At 44.6% G+C, this 24,806-nt stretch overlaps 1 protein-coding gene across 2 annotated transcripts in view; it reads left to right on the top strand.

Annotated features, from left to right (window-relative positions):
* The first annotated feature begins 5,787 nt into the window (after positions 1-5,787).
* LOC135375406 (uncharacterized) overlaps positions 5,788-24,806 on the top strand; it is a 30,293-nt gene continuing 11,274 nt past the window's right edge. For both annotated transcript variants that reach the window (XM_064608127.1, XM_064608128.1), the window contains exons 1-8: positions 5,788-5,868; positions 14,410-14,482; positions 14,552-14,602; positions 15,030-15,077; positions 16,473-16,520; positions 16,950-17,003; positions 17,433-17,486; positions 21,940-21,990. In XM_064608127.1, coding sequence (XP_064464197.1) covers positions 14,446-14,482; positions 14,552-14,602; positions 15,030-15,077; positions 16,473-16,520; positions 16,950-17,003; positions 17,433-17,486; positions 21,940-21,990 — 343 coding nt within the window. In that variant the 5' untranslated portion in view covers positions 5,788-5,868; positions 14,410-14,445. The remainder of the gene's footprint in view (positions 5,869-14,409; positions 14,483-14,551; positions 14,603-15,029; positions 15,078-16,472; positions 16,521-16,949; positions 17,004-17,432; positions 17,487-21,939; positions 21,991-24,806) is intronic.

The raw sequence follows: 24,806 nt of genomic DNA, 5'->3' as shown, positions 1-24,806 counted from the left end.
TTCAAAATGACGTGCGGGACGACCGACGTCAATTACTCCTGCACGTCGGTGTAACGCCACTGACGTTATAGGTATTTTTCGATGTTTAATCGGATGTCTAATTAGAACCATACGAAAACAATGGGCATTTGCCCAGTAATCCGGGCTCTACTCATATAGCGGTGACACTGGCCGTGCGGTTGTAATTACCGAATATGAATCGGGCTCTCCACTTTTGTGTTGTTTCTGCGAAGATTGTGCTTGATAAGTACGAACACACGGAAGCTGCGTATGCCACATCTGTTACTCTTATTCTGCTCATACCTACGCGAAAACAGGCACTAATGCCGGCATTTAAAGCCACTATATGAAAACGATATAGCAGGTTCCCCAGCACCCAATTGGTGCTCCAGTATTGAGAAGGCACTATTAGAACCACAAAGGCATTTGCCTAGGAATCAGGGCTCTAATAATGAGTCTCGTAGGAAACAGATGCAGCGGCACAAATTGTTTCCGAAGCCCTTCGAAAGGAAATCGATGTCGTTAATCTTTCAATAACATTCACCGTTGGCGAGGACTTCCCGGATGCGTTTGCCTAGTCCGCGCGTTGCACTACATGCTCATAAAGCGAACAAATCTTCAATCGAAAATAAATGTAATGAAGGATCACTAAACGTGATCGAAATACTTCAATTGAATGCGTTCGAGAGAAAGTAACAATATTTACGCGTTGTTATTAATTAAGAAATAATTGACACGAGTTAACCATGCATTCTGAGCCTTGTGTTGAGCCGAAACATCACGGGGAAACATCCCATGTCATCGTCACTTCTTCATTTATTGTTGTTGTTGTTGTTGTTGAGGCGAACGCGCAGCCTTCTTGAGAAATAACCTCGTTACCTTTATGTCCTGCAGACGGCGGGGCAGTGGATTAGAAATTAGAACTAAAATGCATCAACAACCAACGACGAGATTCTAATCGTAGAAAATCCAACGAAACGGTAAGATAATGTTGAAGAAAGTACCTCAGTATATTTTGAACAAAAGATCATTCTCTGTTGGAACAGTTTATCGACGTCCACTTCCCTCGACATTAGATTTTAATTTCGGAACATCGGACAATGTTCTGAGGTGAGAAAGAATAGTGTCGTTACTTTTAACGGGTCTTTGAGAATACGCAACAAGTATATAGCCACTAAATATATGAGTCCTCGCATTTTTTATAATCCCGATTATTTCGATTGGTCGGACTCAAGCAGACTTGTAGAAGTGTTGTATTTTGAGGTACTGTATTTTATGTACTTTTATCGGTATTTAGGATCTTACTGGAATCATTCTGTTGTGGCGGCCCGGTGACGACGATGACGACGTGCCTCTGCTGCCACGCCCTACGGCGCTGGCACAACAGTTCTACCGGCACCGTCCTTGTGTGAGGCCACGATCATCTGCACGCTGGGACATTCCGTCTTTGCCGGTCAGGACGCGTGTAGAGGAACACCACCTCCTCTACACTGTCTTCAAAATACTTTCTTCTGTATTTTCGGCCTTTCGCAGTTTTCTTCTCTTTTTTCCTTGTTGTCCTCCCCCCCCCCCTTCTTGTTCCGGAGAAATATCGCGAAGACCCTCCGACAACTTCTTTCGGGAAAATGCTGCCCCAGCATCATCATTTAAAACTTACTTAGTAGCTGTGATGTAGGATATTTTCGAATCCAATCCAATCCACGATCTTTTCGCTTTGTGCGCCAACAGTTGAGATGTATCTATAAGAAAAAAAAAAAAAAAAAAGCCAGTCACCAGTGCTATCATATTTGATACCGGATAAGCTACTTCCGAACATTTCTGTTGTGTACAAAGCTATGATACATGCATTGCTTTATTCAGATCAGGTCTAACGTTTCTTTTATAGTCATCTTTCATACGAGGGATGGTTATTTCAGAGAAACGTGGGTGAGCGTACGAGGACATGCACATTTATACTGCTTGCCATGTGAAGACACTTTAGTGTATAAGCATGACCATAAAAATGCCTTCAGGGAGATCTGGGACTTTTCGACTTGTTCCTTGGCTTATATCTTGACATTTGCAGTTCAACTCACAAAAAAAACAGAAAAAAAAACGCTAACTGTAACCCTTGTTACAGTTCTTTCATGGCGGTGATCAAGCTCCAAGGAACAAGGCGAAAAATTCCAGATGTCCCTGAATTCATTTTTAAGGTCAGGCTCACACACTCTACCTCACACGGGAAGCAGTATAAGTGTATTCGTGCGCTCGCCCATGTTTCTCTGAAAGAGCCCGTATGAAAGATGACTATCAAAGAAACGTTATACTTGACCTGAATAACCCAGTATCATAGCTTTGTACACAACAGAAATGCCCGGAAATAGCGTATCCGATATCAAAAGTGGTATCACCCACACTCTTAAAAATGAACTTCACCGCATAGCACGCTCCTAGCCAACCATCATCTCGAATGATATCGTTATTTGCCCTGATTTGTTGAAAACGGGAGGCGTACGCCTTTTCTGTGACAATTATGAACAGCATAAGTGTCACAGAAAAGGCGTACGCCTCCCGTTTTCAACAAATCAGAGCAGATAACGGTATCAGTCGAGATGATGGTTGGCTAGGAGCGTGCTATGCGGTGAAGTTCATTTTTAGGAGAGGAGTGCATCACTGAAAATTTTTTTTCTCTAAGACGTATACGTCTCATCTGTTGGCGCACAAAGTGAAAAGATCGTACGTCACAGCTACTAAGTAAGTTTTATATACGTGCAAGAGGAGTGGACAGCTAAGAGGTTCTCTTCCGAGCAATGGAATGAGTTAATACACACACACACGTAAAAAAAAGAAAAAAGGAATGAAAAGAACAATGGCACATCCAAAGAACTTGCTCGTGAAAGCATTCTCCGCTTGTGTTCTGTACAGGCAGTATACTTGATCCCTGTTCATGTCGTGATTACCCTAGTCATGTCACCGACTCGACTGACCGATGTCGGATTCCACACGGCCAAATATCAACCATATGGTAGCATGTAGCCTGAATGGACACCTATCTCCACACTCTAAAAACAGAACTTCACTGCATTGCACGCTGTGCGCCAACCATTGCCGCGAATGATATGGTTATCGCTTCTGATTCGAAGAGAGAGGTGGGCGTACTCCTTTTTGTGGCAATTTGGATGTATGAAAATTGGCACAAAAAGACGTACGCCCCCTCCCTTCGAATCAGAAGCGATAACCCTATCATCCGCGGCAATGGTTGGAGCACAGCGTGCTATGCGGTGAAGTTCTGTCTTCAGAGTGCGTGTCTTTCCTTATCTCTCACTGACCAGCACCGCGATCTGGGTAAAAATTGCGCAAGATGGCCAGCTTGATGAGCGCTCACTGCACAACCATCGGGTCGCTATGGAGGCAAACACGTGTTTTCGACCGTTATTTGCTCTTTAATAATGCGACTGCCTAGTGGTTTCTTTCCGTCTACACTCTTAAAAATGAACTTCACGGCATAGCACGCTCCTAGCCAACCATAATCTCGAATGATATCGCTATCTGCCCCGATTTGTTGAAAACGGGAGGCGTACGCCTTTTTTGTGACACTTATGCTGTTCATAATTGTCACAGAAAAGGCGTACGCCTCCCGTTTTCATCAAATCAGGACAGATAACGATATCATTCGTGGCAATTGTTGGTGCAGAGCGTGCTATGCGGTCAAGTTCATTTTTAAGAGTGTAGTGTTTTGTGAGTGACCCGCTCAGTTGTTAATTCGGTACGATGCGCCGCAGTGCGCATACACGTTTCCCAAGTTACCTTCAATTAAAAAAAATATTATTTCAATTTAAGAAAAAGTACCTCTGAGATTTTTTTTTGCTACATCTTGCTCGGAAGACGGTGCATCGAAAGACACTTTCTTCACGCTTCTATCCGGACCTCCTCACACGGAATGTTTCGGTAAAAAATGTGCATTTTGTCGAATTTTTACAACTTCCCGATTTTTTAATGCGGCTTACATTGCACCGGCGGGATTGATTTTTTTTTGTTGAAAGTACAATACCAGGGCTATATGACAAAAAAGTTTGAAGAAGAAATTCCAGAACGTTATATATAAAAAAAAAATTGGTAATTTTGCACAAACTCTGCAAATTTAGTGCACGCCGCAAGCGTCGAGCACGTCGAGTGCGGTGGTGAAAATTGGTTCACACGGTAAAATGAACGCTCCCCTATCAAATATGACGCTTTTTAACATGGTCCGTGCCTTACGTGGGCCGTAATGCTTGCTTAGAACGACATAGGTTTTTGCCAAGCACTGCATCTTTGAGGGGCTCGGCACCCTATAAATTTCAATTTCGTTAGAAAAGACCAATGTTCTGTTGCTTTCGGAGTCATAAGGAACCACCAAAAAATTCACATAAAATTTTAGGGGGGGTCGAGCGGCACCTCTGGATCACTTAGCGTGGAATGGCCCATTTGCCTTTTAAAGCGTATTTTCCTTTACTGGGAGTCCAGGAAACCAACAAAAAGAAACGCTGCATGAGAAAATGAAATGTGTGGTGGCAGCGGTTAAAAGAAGAAATGGTAGGAGGAAGAATGCTGATTTCTACTGAAAACCTGTAGTTCATTGGCTCTGGCGAGAACTGATTCTCAAGCATTTTTTTGCTACTTTGAACACACCCTTACTGTCAAGCACATATACACCGTCTAAAGTAAATCTGCACATTTTGTATAGAATGTCTGTTTACTGGTTGAATAGACTTTCTATAGGATGTGGCCGGCCAATTATGTATAGAATGTCAATTCAAAATTCTTTAGCGAGCAGTTAGGATCTCTATACACGTTTTATCGGCACCTTCTATAGAAATTGTATAGACAGTAGACAAGACCTCTTTTTTTTTTCGCAGGGTTTTCTGTCACAAAAGTGGTCAATTCTCTTTGCGCCTGGATACTTTTCTTTTCTCAATTCCTTCCCTCTGCAAAACACAGCAGCGACTACCCAAATTCTAGAAAATGATAGTCGTAAAATATAGAAAGCACACACAACTGTCACTCTTATTGTGACAGCGCTAGCGCATGTGCGAGTGACCGGTGGCAACTTCCTTGTCCATGGGTGCTCCCTCCCCGCCCCCCCCAGGAATGGTACATTTGGTATACTTTTGGGAGGGGCAACCGAGGGGAAATCCTCCCCCCACAAAAAGTCCCCCCCCCCCGAAGTATTTTTCTGGGTCATGACCGAGCATCGATCTTCAGAGTCTTCACTCTAAAAACTCAACTTCACCGCATAGCACGCTCAGCTCGAATACTTGCCACGAGGGTTATCGCTTTTGATTTGAAGAGAGAAGGGGGCGTACGCCTCTTTGTGGCAATTTGAAACGCACGATAATTGACACAAAAAGGCGTACGCTTCCCTCTCTCCCCGAATCATAAGCGAAAACCCTATCATTCGTGGCAAAGGTTGGTGCAGAGAGTGCTATGCGTTCAAGTTCTGTGTTCAGAGTGTTCAGCAACATGAGCGGGAAGTACAGGAATGTGTTTTCTAAAATGACCTACGACTTGGAGTATATTTGGTATACCGGAGATAACGGTCTGTGTTCTATACGCGAGTTCTGAAAAATGTGTACCATTAGCCAATAAAACGCATTAGGTGTGGCATTCTGAAGCTGATGTCCACATTTTGTTTGGTATATCCATCCATCCGAGGCTTCTGCCGATGTTACATAAACCGGCGTAGTGTTCACAAGCGTATCAGTATACGGATATCGTAGGAGCTGTTTCTCTCTAACCAATCAGCTCAGCCTACGCAGACTTCCTCCAGGATGTATCGGGGGTTTATAAACGACAGCCTGGCCTAACAGAAACAACGGTCGTCTGCGAAACTTGTGCTGTCTTCTGCAAGTAGTAAGTCCCATTCTGCTCCTTGTCTACATGTCCAGTGTTAGTTGGCTATCGATTTGGCTATGGACATGGCTATCTAAAAAATTAGCGCTCTCCCTGCTGGTGCAACGGGGAGTAATTTCGTTCAGCTTCTAAGAAAATGCGGGGATAATTTTAAATTGTGCGTAATGCCTTGCAGATATGGGTCAAATGTAGGAGCATAACTCCAATGGGTTATCATGTATCGCTGGATAGGATAACGCGCTCTGGGGTTTGACGTAAAGAAAACAATTTTTGACTGGCAATGAGTACTTTAAGTAGCACACCTAACTATCTCGCAAGTCGCAACCTGGTTGCCCGATGTAAGAGATGGCCGTACTGAGCCTGAAGTCTTCTGGTAATTTAAGATGACTTTACGCCTTCATTCACGAGAAACTTAATGACAATTCGCTGTTCGATGTGCGCGCTCACCGCGTTGTCGGCCATCTTGTCCAGCACGTGTCTTCTGTTTTGCACAAACTTTGGACCACCACGTGGTGGGGCCTGTCGCGTGTGAAAATGACGAAAAAGAAGTAGCGCGAGCCATTTGTACACTCAGGGAGACAGAAAGTCCCGGTTTGACTTGAACACTCCTCGTACATTCGCGTGGCATGCGCGACAACTGAAGCTTTTTTTTTTTTCCTTTGCGATGGCGCGTTTCGGATGGTTGGCTGTTGTTTGACTTGGATGCAGAGTTGAAACGTCCGGGAACGAGACGCCGCGCTCTCAGCCAATTACGCAGCAGGAGGAGAATCACGTGGAAAGCCGATGGTATTAAAAGGAGACGACAAATTAGAGCGTTAACCATGGAGCAAAAGTGTCACGCTTTACACCAGAGAGAGAGAGAGAGAGAGAGAGAGAGAGATACATGATGACGATGATATGGGGATGACTTCCGCTCATTTCTTTCTTTCTTTCTTTATTTACCCTCAGGTCAGAGAATTACAGAGGGGAGTGGCAAAATAAAGGAACATACAACGAATTTACATACAAAGTAATTGGTCCAGCAGCTTGCGGAAGCTGTTAGGGTCCCGGACGATGACGGTGGAGGCGGGAAGATGGTTCCACTCGTTCGCTGTTCTGGGAACAAATGAATTGGCGAAGTGATTTGTGCGACTAAATGAACAAGTAGTTTCTCTGAGTGGTCGAGGTAGTTGGAAATATGATGGGGTGGTGAGAGCAGGAGGTACCTGGGCAGAATGCTGTGGTAGTAAAACTTGTGAAGCAATGTGAGGCGAGCTATTTTGCGACGAACAGAAAGAAGGGGAAGGGAGGCTTGTTTCTTGAGTAGCGTTACGCTAGAGTGTCGGGAGTAGTCGGAAAATATAAAGCTCGATTTTGTAAGCCTTCTAATTTGTTAATGAGAGAATCCTGGTGCGGGTCCCAAATAGATGATGCGTATTCCAATTTTGGGCGGACTAATGTAACATAAAGCTGCCGTTTTAAGTCGCAGGGTGCCTTTGAATAATTGCGTATAATGAAGCCAAGTGTTTGGCTGGCTTTGGAGAGCACAGAATTAATGTGGATGTCCCATCTAAGATCACTCGAAATGTGAACACCTAAATATTTGTAACTAAGTACGCTATCCAGCTTAATGTTGCCAAGGAGGTAGGAATTAACCAAGTGTTTAGTGTGACTGATTGCCACGCATTTGTTAACGTTCAAGGACATGAGCCAAGTTTCACACCAAGAAGATAAGCTGTCAAGATCATTTTGTAATGCAGATACGTCGCTGGAGGAGTTAATAATACGGTATATTACGCAATCGTCGGCAAAGAGTCTTATATGTGATGATATAGAGGAAGGTAAATCGTTAATGTATATTAGGAATAGGAGAGGCCCGAGGACGGAACCCTGGGGAACTCCTGAAGTGACAAGCGTAGAAGGAGAAAATGAATTGTTGGCGTACACAAACTGAATTCTGTTATGAAGGAAGTCCCCGATCCAAGCTACAATTTTAGGATCGATTTTCAGGGCTGACAACTTCAGAAGAAGGAGATGATGAGGAACAGTGTCAAAAGCTTTGCGAAAATCTATGAATATGGCATCAGTAAGTGACTTAGAATGCATGGCGGAGAATAGATCGCTCGTAAAACATGCCAGCTGAGTTTCACATGATAGCCCTTGCCGGAAACCATGTTGTAAGTTAGAGAAGAAGGAGTTAGCTTTGAGGAAACGGATAAGGTTGGAATAAATGATATGCTCGAGAAGTTTGCAGGGGATGGAAGTTAACGAAATCGGTCTGTAATTACCCGGATCTTGCTTGCTACCAGACTCGTAGACAGGAACCACTTTCGCCGTCCTCCAGTCGTCCGGAATCCTACAGCACTCAATAGATTGCGAAAATATTTGGTACAATAAAATGCCAATGGTCTCCTTGGTACTCTTGAGAAACTTAGACGTGATGTTGTCGGGTCCACAGCTGGAAGATAGCCTTAGATTGTCAATGAGTGAAAATACACCAACAGGGTCAATCATAACAGGGTCCATAGGAAAAGCTGTAGTGAATGAATCATTTATGGATGGTAATAGAGCCTGAGGATCTCTTACAGTGTACGACTTGGAGAACTCGTTGTTAAGAACACACGCGCACAAATCAGGGGATATAGCAGTATCATTGACCGTGAGGTTTACAGTATGACTATTATGAGGCCGAACGGAATTCCAAAACAGCTTAGGGTTAGTACGAAGGAGTAATGGCAATGTTGTTTCAAAGTACCTAGTTTTTGTAGACCGTACAGACTGTTTAAACTCATTCGCGCTGTGGTGATATCTAGCCCACAGATCGGAATCGTTACTGCTACGTGCCCTGCGGAACAGCCGCTTTTTCTTGTTTCTAAGCCTCTTGAGTTCATTGTTAAACCACGGGGACCGACTACACGCTGGAACAGTAATCCGAGGTATATGAAGGTCAACAAGAGGATTGATTTCACGCTTGAGATTCTCGTTTAATGACCGCGATGAAAAACAAGAAAGGAAGTCTTCGGAAAAAGCAGAAAGGGCATGGTTGATGGCATCGAAATTCGCTCTCGAGTAACAAGTGATGGTCTTGGTAGTAACACGTTCACGAATGTAAGGTATGTCAATAGAGGAAACTACGATAGCGTGATCACTAATGCCAGCTAACAACTGTATAGACTGGACAGTATTCAGGTGAGTTGTGAACAAAAGGTCCAAGATACTGGAACGAGTAGAGCCAATTCTAGTGGGCTGCAAAATTAATTGGGACAAGTTAAAAATAGATGCAACTCGAATAAAGTCGTCACAAGTCTTATTGCGGGCAGATGAGACGGGTAGCGGATCCCAAACAATATCGGGGAAATTGAAGTCGCCGACGATGTATACTATTGATGAAGGGAATCTGATAGCTATTTCGTTGAGTGCATCATGAAACGATGAAACGAAAGATGGCGATGAATCAGGCGGGCGGTAACACACACCTACACTTCTTACAACGAAATGAAATCCACACCATTTCAAGATCAACAACTGAAAGGTTAATGACAACAGGTTTCAAACATGGCCTGACTGCCAAGAGTACACCACCACCTATACGTTGTGCCCTATCACATCGAAAGATCTCGTACACCAGTGATGAGTTGGCGAATATTTCGTCATTATTTATATGGGGTGTCAACCAAGTCTCTGTGAGGGCCACAATATCAGCGTCACAATCATCAATGTGGGACAGAAGGCAGTCACGGTTATCATTGGAGCAGATGCTGCGAGTATTTGTATAAAAGAGCGTCAGGGGCAGACCCAGTACATCGGGAATTTTTATTTAGATAATCAGTATGTCTACTAGTAAGAATATCGCTACTCAGAACCGTGGTCGCGGTTGCCGTGACAAGCTCCTTACGAGAGTTAGCTACAAAATCCCAGCAGTACACCTTGTCACGCAGATACAGTTTGTCGTAGGCAAGTCGAGCTTTAATACCAGAACTCCTATCATCTGAGCAGCTATTCCACAACAGTGTCCGCGCTTCCTGAATTTTCTTTGAAAAATCCTCACTCACAGAAATGCTTGTACCCTTCAATTTGCTACAGTTACGCAGTATTTGAGACTTTTCTTTAAAATCATACACCCTAAAGATAACAGACCTACAACAGCATAATGCAGTTTTCGCCAAACGCACGCACAACCAATATGAAATCAATCTGCAGTTCATGATCGACCATCGCAATTTATTCGTGGGCATATTGTTGCCGTCCTACACATTATTAGACAGGCAAAAGCAGTGGACAGAATTAGCCGCAATATTGAACTGTGTTAAGAGCGTTTACTGGGCTTGCTGAAACAGGTGATTTTTTTAGGCAAATCTCCGTGTATGGTTCGTGTCTGATACCCCTGTCACACGGGCATTTCGATCCTTCTCGAATCCGATCTGCATCGAACTTCCCGAGCACGCTCGAGTTTTGACGCTGCTACACGGCCACTTTCAATGCGCATTGAATGGTTGACCTGTGCAAATGAATAAACGGAACTCACTAATTTCGCGTTTCCTATATAACAGCGATATTAGTGGTAATTTATCGTATACCGATGTAAGCATCATTTGTAGCTTCGCGCGCATGTCCGTCTTAAGTTATAACAGTTCACCGGGGTCGAGGATGCAAATGGCGGCCGTCGAGCAGTCTTGAAATTCTCAATCCTGTTATGGGAACTGTCTTGAGTCAAGCAGGATCAAAGTTCGATCCTGCTTGGAAGCGGCCGTGTAGCACCATCCGATCTGCATTGGGTTCAAGCAGGTTCGGTCGAGCAGGATCGAAAATGCCCGTGTGACAGGGGTATGATAGTGAAGCGCGGCCTCTGCGGTGAAGCATGTTCCTATTTTGTTCACAGTGTATAAGTTACGGCGCTCAGTGGCGGTAATTTGTTAAGTATGGCGCAGAAGAAAAATGAAGAGCTCCCACAAAGCAATGTGCATGCCTGGTTGTGCGGGTCAGTGGCGACTGACCAGCTCATTTGCTAGTTACAAGCCATGTTCATCGGGACTTTTGGACATGGATGGAGTGGATAAAGTTAAAAGCAGCACCCTCGGAGAACGGGAGGGGGCCCGTATCCGAAGGAACCTATGAGCGATGATTGGTCATGCTGGCATGCAGGGCACAGAAGATCTTGGTCTAAGCAGGCCACCCTGGAGCACTGCACGGGCTTTCGGGTACGTCCGGCCCGCTTTCTCTTTGCAGGCCGGGCATGCACATCGCCGGGTCTAGATTCAGCTCGAACCTGTGTAACCCCACTTTTTGCGAGCCACGGTCAACTTTTACAGTCCGCTTCACTGGGTCGGACTGGGTAGGCTACAAATTGGTCGGGGCCGGAAACCTAGAAATTAATCGGACTTGGTGCAGAGTCGTCGAGCATCGAACATTCGTAAACCAACGACGATTCTCAGATGTGCACATGTGACGGATGTGAAGGTCATAAGAAATACGCATGTTTCTGACAATCTTCAAAGTGCCACTGATAAAACGGCATAGATAGAGGCAGGCTGGTGAACGAAATGGACTTAAGATGATGTTGAGATTTGGGGAGATATGTTTGGCCAAAATACGCCAAGATCGAGGTTGGTCGCAGCTATGAGGAGGTGTTGAAAGAGGTCCTGGGCCGACTTCTAAGATATCTGAAAGAGTTTGAGGAAAACCCCAGACAGCACAGCCGGGGTTCGAAGCCGGGTACTTCCCTGTCTGCAGTTTATGACACAGTTATGAGGACTTGCCCATTCATTTGGAGGGGTGGTGGCTGCTGAAACACATGAGGGTTGCTGGTGGTGCTATAGTGAAAGACTACAAGTCAAACAAGAGAAACCCAGTCCGTGTCCGTCAGGAATCGTAGTAGAGCTCTAATGGCAAAACGCTGGGATGCTGGGTTGTTTCGGGGCCCTAGAGGAATTTTCAGATTTAATGGACCTGAGCTTGGGTTTACATGGAGGGACAAAAGACAAACACGAAGCGGCTCAAGTCATCAAATGGCTCTTTCTCAAAAGACCACATAAATTGTTATGCGAGTACAGACCGTGGGAGAAAGGGCAAGTGACGAAGAAACCAAGGGCAGCTTCAAGGGCGCCTCACTGACGCAATACCCTGACGACTAAAAAATGACTAAAGCTTCCCTCATCTGACGTTTCCTTTTTGCTTGTTGCAGTCTACGAATAACCCAAGTTTCATTCCACAGGAGTTCACAATTTTATTACAATACGTTTTTCTATACTGACCTACACTCTTAAAAATGAACTTCACCGCATAGCACGCTCCGAGCCAACCATTATTTCGAATGATTTCGTTATCTGACCTGATTCGCTGAAAACGGGGGGCGTACGCCTTTTTTGTGACAATTATGACCAGCATAAGTGTCACAAAAAAGGCGTACGCCTCCCGTTTTCAACAGACCAGGGCAGATAACAATATCATTCGAGATGATGGCTGGCTAGGAGCGTGCTATGCGGTGAAACTCATTTTTAAGAGTGTAGTCTTTAGAACTGATCCAGGCGTTACAAGTATAAATAAATAAATGAATACCTTTGGAGGCTGACAAGGAGCTCGGAATAGCTGACGCACTTCAGTTGAAAGAAGCAAGGAACACATCCGTTATTTTACCAACCACCACCACCACCACATCCGTGCAAGAAGCGAAATACAGGAGACGGATGAAGTACTACTTCGACCGTCGCCACAGTGCCAGTGCCCTGACATTCAAATAGGTGACCTTGTGTTTGTGCGCACTGGACTTCCCGGACCACAATCAGTCTTACATGGTCCTGTTCCTGTTGTCCAGACAGCCCATAAGCAGGGCATACTTAAAACGATTGGGTACACACACACCAACGGACACTTTAGACTTGCCTATTGCCAATGTGTTTAGATACCATCCCAGGAGGGATGAACCCGTGACCCCCCCGCCCATGTAGCCACCCGGGAGAGACGAGAAAGAAGAGGAGTAGGTAGAATAGAATAAAGGAGAAGGTTCTGAGACATCTGAAACTTCTCTCTACCATTTGCTCCCTAAGTCAGCGAAGAAACCTAAAAAAAAAAGCATGTTCTCTCAGTGTTGCTGAAATCACGTCTTGTTGTCCCACCGAAATCCCCCGCCTGGATAATTCGTGAACAGGTGGAGCCATCGAAGAAATTTCTTTTTGGTAGAGATCTTTGGGACATCGGCCATGAACTGAGTAGTGTGCGGCTCATTTGCATACACTCACTAATTAAATAAACATGCTAACTTTTAACTCTTACTTCGCACGCTTACGGAACCTCTGTTTTACGCATCGGGACCTTCAGCGAAAAATATTCCAAGAAAAAAAAAGGCGTCGACACTTAGTGATTTTTCCGAGTAATTAATTGGTTTCGGTTCACATATTTCTTGCGCGGAGCAGTGCACCAACGCGCTCTTTGGATCAGCTATCCGGCTGTCAATTTCGTGTTCATCCGCCTCGTTCACGCACGGGGGCGACGGAAGATTATAGGAACAGCCTCAAGAGACGCTTTGATATTCGTTCTCAAAGCGACTGAGAAACAGCGCTGGCGGTTCTGTCGTTCTGTAGGAGAGATAGCGTGCTCTTATCATGGATGATGATGAATGCGCCACGAGCGCTGTGAATGTGGAGTAGTGGGGTACACGCTTAAAAATTAGCTACACCACATTGCGTGCTCCTTAATCATCATCCCGAATGACAACGTTCTCGCTCGATTTGTTGAAAACGGGAGGAGGAGCCTTTTTACGCTTATGTTTACAAAAAAGAAAAAAGCGTACGCCTCCCATTTTCCTCACATCAAGGGACAGACCGTTGTCATTCGGGATGATGGTTGGCTAGGAGCCTGCTATGTGGTGTAGCTAATTTATAAGAGTGTACCCCACTACTCCACATTCACAGCGCTCGTGGCGCATTCATCATCATCCATGATAAGAGCACGCTATCTCGCCTGCGGAAGGACAGAACCGCCAACGCTGTTTATCAGTCGCTTTGAGAACGAATACAAAAGCGTCTCTTGTGGCTGTTTCTAATCTTCCTTCGCCCCCGTGCGTGAACGAGGCGGATGAACACGAAATTGACAGCCGGATAGCTGATCCAAAGAGCGCATTGGTGCACTGCTCCGCGCAAGAAATATGTAAACCGAAACCAATTAATTACTCGGAAAAATCACTAAGTGTCGATGCTTTTTTTTTTTTTCTTGGAATATTTTTCGCTGAAGGTCCCGATGCGTAAAACAGAGGTTCCGTAAGCGTACGAAGTAAAAGCTAAAAGTTAGCATGTTTATTTAATTAGTGAGTGTCTGCAAATGAGCCGCACACTACTCAGTTCATGGCCGATGTCCCAAGGATCTCTACCAAAAAGAAATTTATTCGATGGCGCCATGCACCTGTTCACGAATTATCCAGCCGGGGGATTTCGGTGGGACACCCGGTACGTAGTTGTAATTGTGTCTTGTCGTAACAAGACAGAAAGGTGGGTGAACAACCTACTTCCCACTGGCCAGGCGTGTTCTAAAATTCTGGTAATATATAGCATGTCCATCTTTCCAATACAGCGCTGTCGCTGACACAGTGAAGAGCATCAACCAATCATGAAGGTCCTTCTCCTGTTACTCGTCGTCATTGGATGTGAGTATCCATGTCAACGTTACCGAAACATTTCCAAATGTTTACGATGCTGTAATAATTCTATTGCAGTGGCAGCAGCTGATGCCTTGCCTTGGAAGGGACGTAGAAGTGCTGATCCCGGTAAGAAGATCATTTTACACATCCATCGTCGATGAATATTAGTAATATGCTGGATAGCTTATAATGAAAGAACATCAGTCGACTGAGTCCACCTTTATAGGGTTTAGGACCCTCATTGGGTAACAATAATAATAATCGATGAAATATCCAAGTGGTTTTAGACCTACAACATAAGAGGGTAGTCAGTCAGCACAGATTGTTCCATAAGAAGATATACAGCAGACTTATATCTATTAAAAAAAAAAAAGAAAACAGTCATACTGCACCGTCTCGTGTTTTCTCGATGTGGATCTATAGACTGTCCTAGGCACTACTAGACCATGTTGTTCCTGCTCACGTCCCGTGTATTTACAACGAGCGTAGTAACCGTGTCAATGTTTCCGAAACATGTCCAAATGTTTACGATGCTGTAATAATTCTGTTGCAGTGGCAGCAGCTTACGTTGCTTGGTTGGGACGTAGAAGTGCTGATCCTGGTAAGAATATCATTTTACACACCCATCGTCGATGAATATTAGAAATATGATGGATAGATTATAATGAAAGAACATCAATCGACTGAGTCCACCTTTATAGGGTTTAGGACCCTCATTGGGTAACAATAATAATAATCGATGAAATATCCAAGTGGTTTTAGACCTACATCGTAAGAGGGTAGTCAGTCAGCACAGATTGTTCCATAAGAAGTTATCCAGCAGACTTATCTAGTTAAAAAAAAAAAAGAACGGAAAACAGTCATCCCGCATCGTCTCGCGTTTTCTCGATGTGGATCTAGACTGTCCTAGGCACTACTAGACCATGTTGTTCCTGCTCACGTCCCGTGTATTTACAACGAGCGTAGTAACCGTGTCAATGTTTCCGAAACATGTCCAAATGTTTACGATGCTGTAATAATTCTGTTGCAGAGGCAGCAGCTCAATTGCCGTTTCTGTCGTCGTATCGTAGAAGTGCTGATCCCGGTAAGAATATCATTTTACACATCCATCGTCGATGAATATTAGTAATATGCTGGATAGCTTATAATGAAAGAACATCAGTCGACTGAGTCCACCTTTATAGGGTTTAGGACCCTCATTGGGTAACAATAATAATAATCGATGAAATATCCAAGTGGTTTTACACTTACAACATAAGAGGGTAGTCAGTCAGCACAGATTGTTCCATAAGAAGTTATCCAGCAGACTTATCTAGTTAAAAAAAAAAAAGAACGGAAAACAGTCATCCCGCATCGTCTCGCGTTTTCTCGATGTGGATCTAGACTGTCCTAGGCACTACTAGACCATGTTGTTCCTGCTCACGTCCCGTGTATTTACAACGAGCGTAGTAACCGTGTCAATGTTTCCGAAACATGTCCAAATGTTTACGATGCTGTAATAATTCTGTTGCAGAGGCAGCAGCTCAATTGCCGTTTCTGTCGTCGTATCGTAGAAGTGCTGATCCCGGTAAGAATATCATTTTACACATCCATCGTCGATGAATATTAGTAATATGCTGGATAGCTTATAATGAAAGAACATCAGTCGACTGAGTCCACCTTTATAGGGTTTAGGACCCTCATTGGGTAACAATAATAATAATCGATGAAATATCCAAGTGGTTTTACACTTACAACATAAGAGGGTAGTCAGTCAGCACAGATTGTTCCATAAGAAGTTATCCAGCAGACTTATCTAGTTAAAAAAAAAAAAGAACGGAAAACAGTCATCCCGCATCGTCTCGCGTTTTCTCGATGTGGATCTAGACTGTCCTAGGCACTACTAGACCATGTTGTTCCTGCTCACGTCCCGTGTATTTACAACGAGCGTAGTAACCGTGTCAATGTTTCCGAAACATGTCCAAATGTTTACGATGCTGTAATAATTCTGTTGCAGTGGCAGCAGCTTACGTTGCTTGGTTGGGACGTAGAAGTGCTGATCCTGGTAAGAATATCATTTTACACACCCATCGTCGATGAATATTAGAAATATGATGGATAGATTATAATGAAAGAACATCAATCGACTGAGTCCACCTTTATAGGGTTTAGGACCCTCATTGGGTAACAATAATAATAATCGATGAAATATCCAAGTGGTTTTAGACCTACATCGTAAGAGGGTAGTCAGTCAGCACAGATTGTTCCATAAGAAGTTATCCAGCAGACTTATCTAGTTAAAAAAAAAAAAGAACGGAAAACAGTCATCCCGCATCGTCTCGCGTTTTCTCGATGTGGATCTAGACTGTCCTAGGCACTACTAGACCATGTTGTTCCTGCTCACGTCCCGTGTATTTACAACGAGCGTAGTAACCGTGTCAATGTTTCCGAAACATGTCCAAATGTTTACGATGCTGTAATAATTCTGTTGCAGAGGCAGCAGCTCAATTGCCGTTTCTGTCGTCGTATCGTAGAAGTGCTGATCCCGGTAAGAATATCATTTTACACATCCATCGTCGATGAATATTAGTAATATGCTGGATAGCTTATAATGAAAGAACATCAGTCGACTGAGTCCACCTTTATAGGGTTTAGGACCCTCATTGGGTAACAATAATAATAATCGATGAAATATCCAAGTGGTTTTACACTTACAACATAAGAGGGTAGTCAGTCAGCACAGATTGTTCCATAAGAAGTTATCCAGCAGACTTATCTAGTTAAAAAAAAAAAAGAACGGAAAACAGTCATCCCGCATCGTCTCGCGTTTTCTCGATGTGGATCTAGACTGTCCTAGGCACTACTAGACCATGTTGTTCCTGCTCACGTCCCGTGTATTTACAACGAGCGTAGTAACCGTGTCAATGTTTCCGAAACATGTCCAAATGTTTACGATGCTGTAATAATTCTGTTGCAGAGGCAGCAGCTCAATTGCCGTTTCTGTCGTCGTATCGTAGAAGTGCTGATCCCGGTAAGAATATCATTTTACACATCCATCGTCGATGAATATTAGTAATACGCTGGATAGCTTATAATGAAAGAACCTCAATCGACTGAGTCCACCTTTATAGGGTTTAGGACCCTCATTGGGTAACAATAATAATAATCGATGAAATATCCAAGTGGTTTTAGACTTACAACATAAAAGGGTAGTCAGTCAGCACAGATTGTTCCATAAGAAGTTATCCAGCAGACTTATCTATTTAAAAAAAAGGGAAACAGTCATACCGCACCGTCTCGCGTTTCCTTGATGTGGATCGAGACTGTCCTATAAGATGTACTAGACCATGTTGTTCCTACTCACGTCTCGTATATTTACAACGTGCGTAATTAATCACCTTGAACTGGGCGTATTTTTATTTTTTTTGCGTCCGTAGAATCCTTGTAAGAACGTCATTTTACTCTCCCAAAACTCATCGATTGTTATTGAATAATAGTAATATGCTGGACAACTTTTAATGCAAGTACCTCAGTCTGTTGACTCCACCCTTCGCTTACACCAATCACATCTTTGCCGCATCTGACGTTGTACCCATCTTGTCATAGCCCACGCAATGCGAAAGATTAAGATCCACTAAAACGCTCAACGCATCAGCACAGACATGTGTCTCCTGCTATAAAGACGATTATCACATTCGTGTCACATCAGATTAGTGTCCGTAGCGAACGCTGATATGCTGGGTAACCACAAGGGTCAGCACACCGTCATCATGTCCTGCTGCCGGCACGCCCTCTATGTCTGTGATGATGAATCTGAGAAGAGATCCTTCGACCTTTAGATTAAAAACCTCGGACATCGAAAGAAGGGTGGTACGTGCTCGTTACACTCATGTTGAGAACACACAACGAGTCTTCGGTCTTAGGTTACATGCAGGTATGTGCCGTTGACTAAGCGGTGGCTGTGCTGTGTTCGCTGACTGAAGTTGGCGTGGAGGAAAGACGACAAGGAGGCGTGCTCTTCTTCAGAAAAGAGAAGTGACGTGAGGATGGGACATGAGCTGTAGCTTTTTTAGACGCACGCGGGGGTCACGTTACCTGAATAGCCCAATAGGGTCGCTTTGCACACGACACTTTGGGGGACACTTTGACGCGCTAGACCGCACCTCTCCAAGTATTCCGAAACTATGCGTTGAGGTCTCCCGTAGAGATGTGTGTAATCGAAAGCGAAAAACGAGCGGTGATGTCACTGGAGTGGCCACCAATCTAGGCTTCAGTTCTCAGAGCAATAGGACTCCTCCTCTCTTTTCTTCCTCCATGGAAGTCGGTCTCACCTTAGTGGTCAGTGTCTCTATGTGCATGAAGATGGGGATGACGATGGTAAATGATGATCTGGATGAAGAGACGATGAAATAAATCTGGATCAAGAGACGGTGCCTCTTCTTCGAGTCTAAGATACGTCTTTTCCTCTTTGAGTTGTCACGACATACAATATATGGTGTACGAATGAGACTTCCTCCATGACAGCAGACATTAAAATGACGTTCCCCATGTTCATGAACTCTCTTGAAGGAAACGGAATCGTTTTCGTGTATACCTGTTGATCAAACCACAAACTATGTCCAGTAGCCAATCAGATACTGCAGCCCAAATTCAGGCAGGGAAATATTGCAGAATTTGCAATGTTTGCAAAACGCGAAGAGTACCTTTTGGCAATTTAGGACAAGAGAAAAAAAATCGAAATGAATAATGTAATCAGCACCCCCCCCCCCTCCCAAAGCAACCACAGCATAACTTTGGCTTATGTTTCAAGAACAGTAAACAGGAACAAAAGGAAACAGGTTACAATTCCCACTCCACTCCGCTTTCCGAGGAGAGCGCTGCCCCGTTGACGCATTTGGAGCTAGCAGACGACGCGCGGTTATCGGATCGCCACCCCTCCCGTCTGGTGGCGCTGCGCAGCCCCGCCGCCACCAGGGGAACGGAAGTGAGGCGAAGGCGACGGTAGCACAGCAACTTGGTTCGGTAACCCGCTTTTACGGGGGGGGTTGGAGATATCAAACAAGTATGTCGCAAGCAGTACCTTTTGGTCATTTAGGACATGAGAAAAAAAAAAAAGAAGAAAGGACTCGAAATGAATAATGCAATCAGCACCCAAAGTAACCACAGCATAACTTTGGCTACCTTTATGCTAACACTTTTCCGCCATTAGTGACCAGTGGCAGTGCAAGTCGAATCGTGAACACAGAAGCTTTCTTGGGAGCCCCTCTAGCAACGTGGGCGGAGCGTGACGCTCCACCTTGAGGGTGACGTTGAGGATGGGGTGTATGCAATCTGGGCGACTACCTTTGACGAGAACAGGTCTCCCCTATAGTCAAAGATAGGAACACAATACTATCATGGAGAGTGGTCGGTCCGCTTGCGGAAGACACCTTTCCCTTGCCCAATAATAGGATGGATGTGCTTCGTCGCTTCGGGTTCGTTACAGCGTAGTAAGGGAAACCAATAAGAAACCAAAAGGGAATCCAATATAAGGGAATGAGTGTTTGCGAAAGCCATCGCCTGCGCTTATAACACACTCTAAAAAAAGAACTTCACCGCATAGCACGCTGTGCGTCAACCATTGCCACGGATGATAGGGTTATCGCTTCTGATTTGAAGAGAGAGGTAGTCGTACGCCTTTTTGTGACAACTTTCATGTATCCAAATTGCCACAAAAAGGCGTACGCCCACCTCTCTCTTTGAATCAGACGCGATACCCCTACACTGGTAAAGCAGAGCTTCACCGCATCAGCACGCTCATAGCCAACCATCATTCTGAATTATATCATTCTGTGCATTGGTTTGTCGAACATAGGAGGAGGCGCCTATCTGGGGCAGATTATCTTGTCCCAGATAGGCGCCTCCCCCCGTTTTGAACAAATCATGATACAGAATGATTTCATTCGGTATGATGGTTGGCTAGGAGCGTGCTAGGAGGCTATGTGGTGAAGTTCTGTTTTAACAGTGTAGTCAAAGATAGGAAAGCAATACTATCATGGAGAATGGTTGGTCCGCTTGCGGAAGACATCTTTCCCTTGTCCAATTATAAGATGGACGTGCTTCGTCGCTTCGGGTTCGTTATAGCAAGGGGTTTATGAACGAATGCGGTATTCCAAGCAGCACAATGCACTGAAAGTCGAGTGTAATAGGTGTGGATGGTATGTGTCTTCTCAACGCTCTAAGATGAAAGTCACTGAAAAGGTTAGCCAGCTATAGGACTCGAACCCACATCTTCTGGATTACCGCGGTCCAAGCTCTACCGATCGAGCTAAGCGAACAGTGATGTGGGTTCCAGTCTTGCAGCTGTTTAGTCTTTTCAGTGACTTTCATCTTTCATCGTTAATTTCTTAGGCAATTTGAGGCTTTGTATGTATTTGTACTTTCTACGTTGTTTCAGCCCAAGAACATCCAGTTCTCTCATTATGAACGTTCTTTAGTTTCACCAGTCTGTTCAAGGCCTTCCCGTCCACCCCTATTGCACTCGACCTTCAGGACATTCACCGACGACGCCTGCGCTTGTAACAGGGTTGGGGACTTTACGAGATTCAGAGACGATATTCGCCTCGTTAGACATAAGAAATTTGAAGAAAAAGCTACTGCTGTGAAAACATATACTCGCGAAAAGCATCAGAAGCTGTCTTACAGAAGCCCTTACTGTCATGCACGGAGTAAGAACTCCGGAGCACGGAGCGTACACGGAGCATGTACTCCGTGCTCTCAGGCAACACACCTTGCGGAACAGACATCTGTATTATTCGTGCGAACGTCTGGTGATGTGAACATCTTGAAATCGGAATTTCCTCGATGTATTTGCGACGCAACTTTTGCTCGCGCACTATGTTCCTGCGTACAACTATCTTCCTGCAAAAACAGCTGTCCCTCTAATAAGACGATCTACAGCCCTCCGTGTTTTCCTCTACAGTTTGAGGAGGACGCGATCCACAGAAAAACATAAAGAAAAACCGCTGGACATCCCCCAAGAAAACTCAAAAAAGGGCCGAGATGTCGTCATGTGGAATAGAGTGATGTATGAGTTATACCGGCATACCTTGGACAAAAAGAAATATAACATTGGCTGCTGCAGAGGGTCAAGATATCCTTTGTCGTGGGGGAGAGTAACTCACTCACCGCCATAAAGGCGATTAACGAGTCCTCAGGATATGACTTTTCTTGCTGACCTCTCCTGGACGCTAAAGAGAGGAATACATTTTTTTCCTTTTTTCCATCTTTTTCCATCAGCAGACTTATACCTATTAAAAAAAAAAAGGAAAACAGTCATACCGCACCGTCTCGCGTTTTCTCGATGTGGATCGAGACTGTCCTAGGCTGTACTAGACCATGTTGTTCTTACCCATGCCCCGTGTATTTACATCGCGCTTAGCATCCATGTCAACGTTTCCGAAACATTTCCAAAAGTTTACGATGCTGTAATAATTCTGTTGCAGTGGCAGCAGCTTATGACGTGCCTGCGTGGGGACGTAGAAGTGCTGATCCCGGTAAGAACATCATTTTACACATCCATCGTCGATGAATACTACTAATATGCTGGACAGCTTTTAATGAAACAACATCAGTCGGCTGACTCCACCTTTATAGGGTCTAGGACCCTCATTGGGTAATACAGGGTGTCTACCAACCTGGAAAACCTCGAAAACAGGGGATTGTCAGGGAATTTTGATGTTACTGGCAAAGTCAGGGGATTGTCAGGGAATTTGGCTAAAAAGAAGCTCAAGTCAGGGAAAACAGCGGATTAGTGCCGGGATGATGCCGGTGGTTGAGCGGCAATGCCGCAGCAACGTTATCCCGACTAGCTTTTCGCCAGCACGACAAGCTCTGAGGCAGAAAGGCAGGAAAGCCTCAATAAATGGTCTGTTTTATGATGGATCTGTATCAAAACGTAGGAGCAGGCACACCAAGTTTCCTTTTGTTTTTCTCAGGGAATTTGCTTGAAATAGTCAGGGAAAACCTGGAAAGGTCCTGGAATTTGAAGGCTGCAGTTTGGTATACACCCTGTAATAATAATAATAATAATAATCATCATCATCTTCATCATAATCATCGATGAAATATCCAAGTGGTTTTAGATTTACAACATAAGAGGGTAGTCAGTCAGCACAGATTGCTCCATAAGAAGTTATCCAGCAGACTTATCTATTTAAAATAATGGAAAACAGTCATACCGCACCGTCTCGCGTTTTCTCGATGTGGATCGAGACTGTCCTATGATATACTAGACCATGTTGTTCCTACTCACGTCTCGTATATTTACATCGTGCGTAATTGATCACCTTGGACTGGGCGTTCCTTTTCGTTGCGCCCGTAGAATCCTGGTCAGAACGTCATTTTACTCTTCCAAAACGCATCGATTGTTGTTGAATAATAGTAATATGCCGGACAACTTTTAATGCAAGTACCTCAGTCTGTTGACTCCACATTTCGCTTACACCAATCACATCTTTGCTGCGTCGGACGTTGTACTCATCTTGTCACAGCCCACGCAATGCGTTAGATTAAGATCCACTAAAACGCTCAACGCATCAACACCGAATGTGTCTCCTGCTATAAAGACGATTATCACATTCGTGTCACCACATCAGATTAGTGTCCGTAGCGAACGCTGATATGCGGGGTAACCACAAGGGTCAGCACACCGTCATCGTGTCCGGCACGGCCTCTGTGTCTGTGATGATGGATCTGAGAAGAGATCCTTCGACCTTTAGATTAAAAACCTAGGACATTGAAAGAAGGGTGGTGCGTGCTCGTTACCCTCATGTTGAGAACACACAACGAAGGGTCTTAGGTTACATGCAGCTGTGTGGCGTTGACTAAGCGGTGGTGGTGCTGTGTTCGCTGGCTGAAGTTGCCATGAAGGAAAGAATAAGAAAATGCTCGTCTTCAGAAAAGAGAATTGTGGGGCAAGTGAGGTGAGGATGGGACATGAGTAGTAGCTTCTTTGGGGGCACGAGGGGGGCACGTTACCTGAATAGGGTCGCTTTGCATACGACACTTTGAGGGGCACTTTGACGCGCTAGACCGCACCTTTCCAAGTATTCCGAAACTATGCGTTGGGGTCTCTCATAGAGATGTGTGTAATCGAAAGCGGAAAACGAGCGGTGATGTCACTGTCCGCAATCTCGGCTTCACTTCTCAGAGCAATAGGACTCCTCCTCTCTTTCCTTCCTCCATGGAAGTCGGTCTCACGATAGTGGTCAGTGTCTCTATGTGCATGAAGATGAGGATGACGATGGTAAATGATAATCTGGATGAAGAGACGACGAAATAAATCTGGATCAAGGGACGATGCCTTTTCTTCGAGTCTAAGATACGTCTCTTCCTCTTTGAGTTGTCACGACATCCAATATGTTGTACGAATGAGACTTGCTCCAGGACAGCAGATGTCAAAATGACGTTCCCCATGTTCCTGAACACTCTTGAAGGAAACGAAATCGTTTTCGTGTACACCCTGTGATCAAACCACAAACTATGTCCAGTAGCCAATCAGATACTATATCCCAAATTGAGCCAGGGAAATATTGCAGAACTTTCAATGTTTGCAAAACGCGAAGAGTACCTTTTGGTAATTTAGGACATGAGAAAAAAAAGAACTCGAAATGTAATCAGCACAAAGTAACCACAGCATAACTTTGGCTACCTTTATGTTAACACCTTTCCTCCATTAGTGAGCAGTGGCACTGCAAGACGCATCGTGAACACAGGAGCTTTCTTGGTACACTCTTAAAAATGAACTTCACCACATAGCACGCTCCTAGCCAACTATCACCTCGAATGATATCGTTATCAGCCCTGATTTGTTGAAAACGGGAGGCGTACGCCTTTTTTGTGACAATTATGAACAGCATAAGTGTCACAAAAAAGGCGTACGCCTCCCGTTTTCAACAAATCAGGGCAGATAACGATATCATTCGAGACGATGGCTGGCTAGCAGCGTGCTATGCGGTGAAGTTCATTTTTAAGAGTGTAGCCCCTCTAGCAACGTGGGCAGAACGTGACGCTCCACCGTGAGGGTGACGTTGAGGATGGGGTGTATACAATCTGGGCGACTACCTTTGACGAGAACAGGTCTCCCCTAGTCAAAGATAGGAAAACAATACTATCATGGAGAGTGGTTGGTCCGCTTGCGGAAGACACCTTTCCCTTGCCCAATAATAAGATGGATGTGCTTCGTCGCTTCGGGTTCGTTATAGCAAGGGGTTTATGAACGAATGCGGTATTCCAAGCAGCACAATGCACTGAAAGTCGAGTGCAATAGGTGTGGACGGTATGTGTTTTCTCAACGTTGAAATATGAAAGT

The sequence above is a fragment of the Ornithodoros turicata genome, unplaced genomic scaffold, assembly GCF_037126465.1.
Source record: "Ornithodoros turicata isolate Travis unplaced genomic scaffold, ASM3712646v1 ctg00000858.1, whole genome shotgun sequence".
Classification (NCBI taxonomy): Eukaryota; Metazoa; Arthropoda; class Arachnida; order Ixodida; family Argasidae; genus Ornithodoros; species Ornithodoros turicata.
Note: the sequence above shows the minus strand (reverse complement) of the source record. Positions and strands in the feature narration are given on the sequence as shown.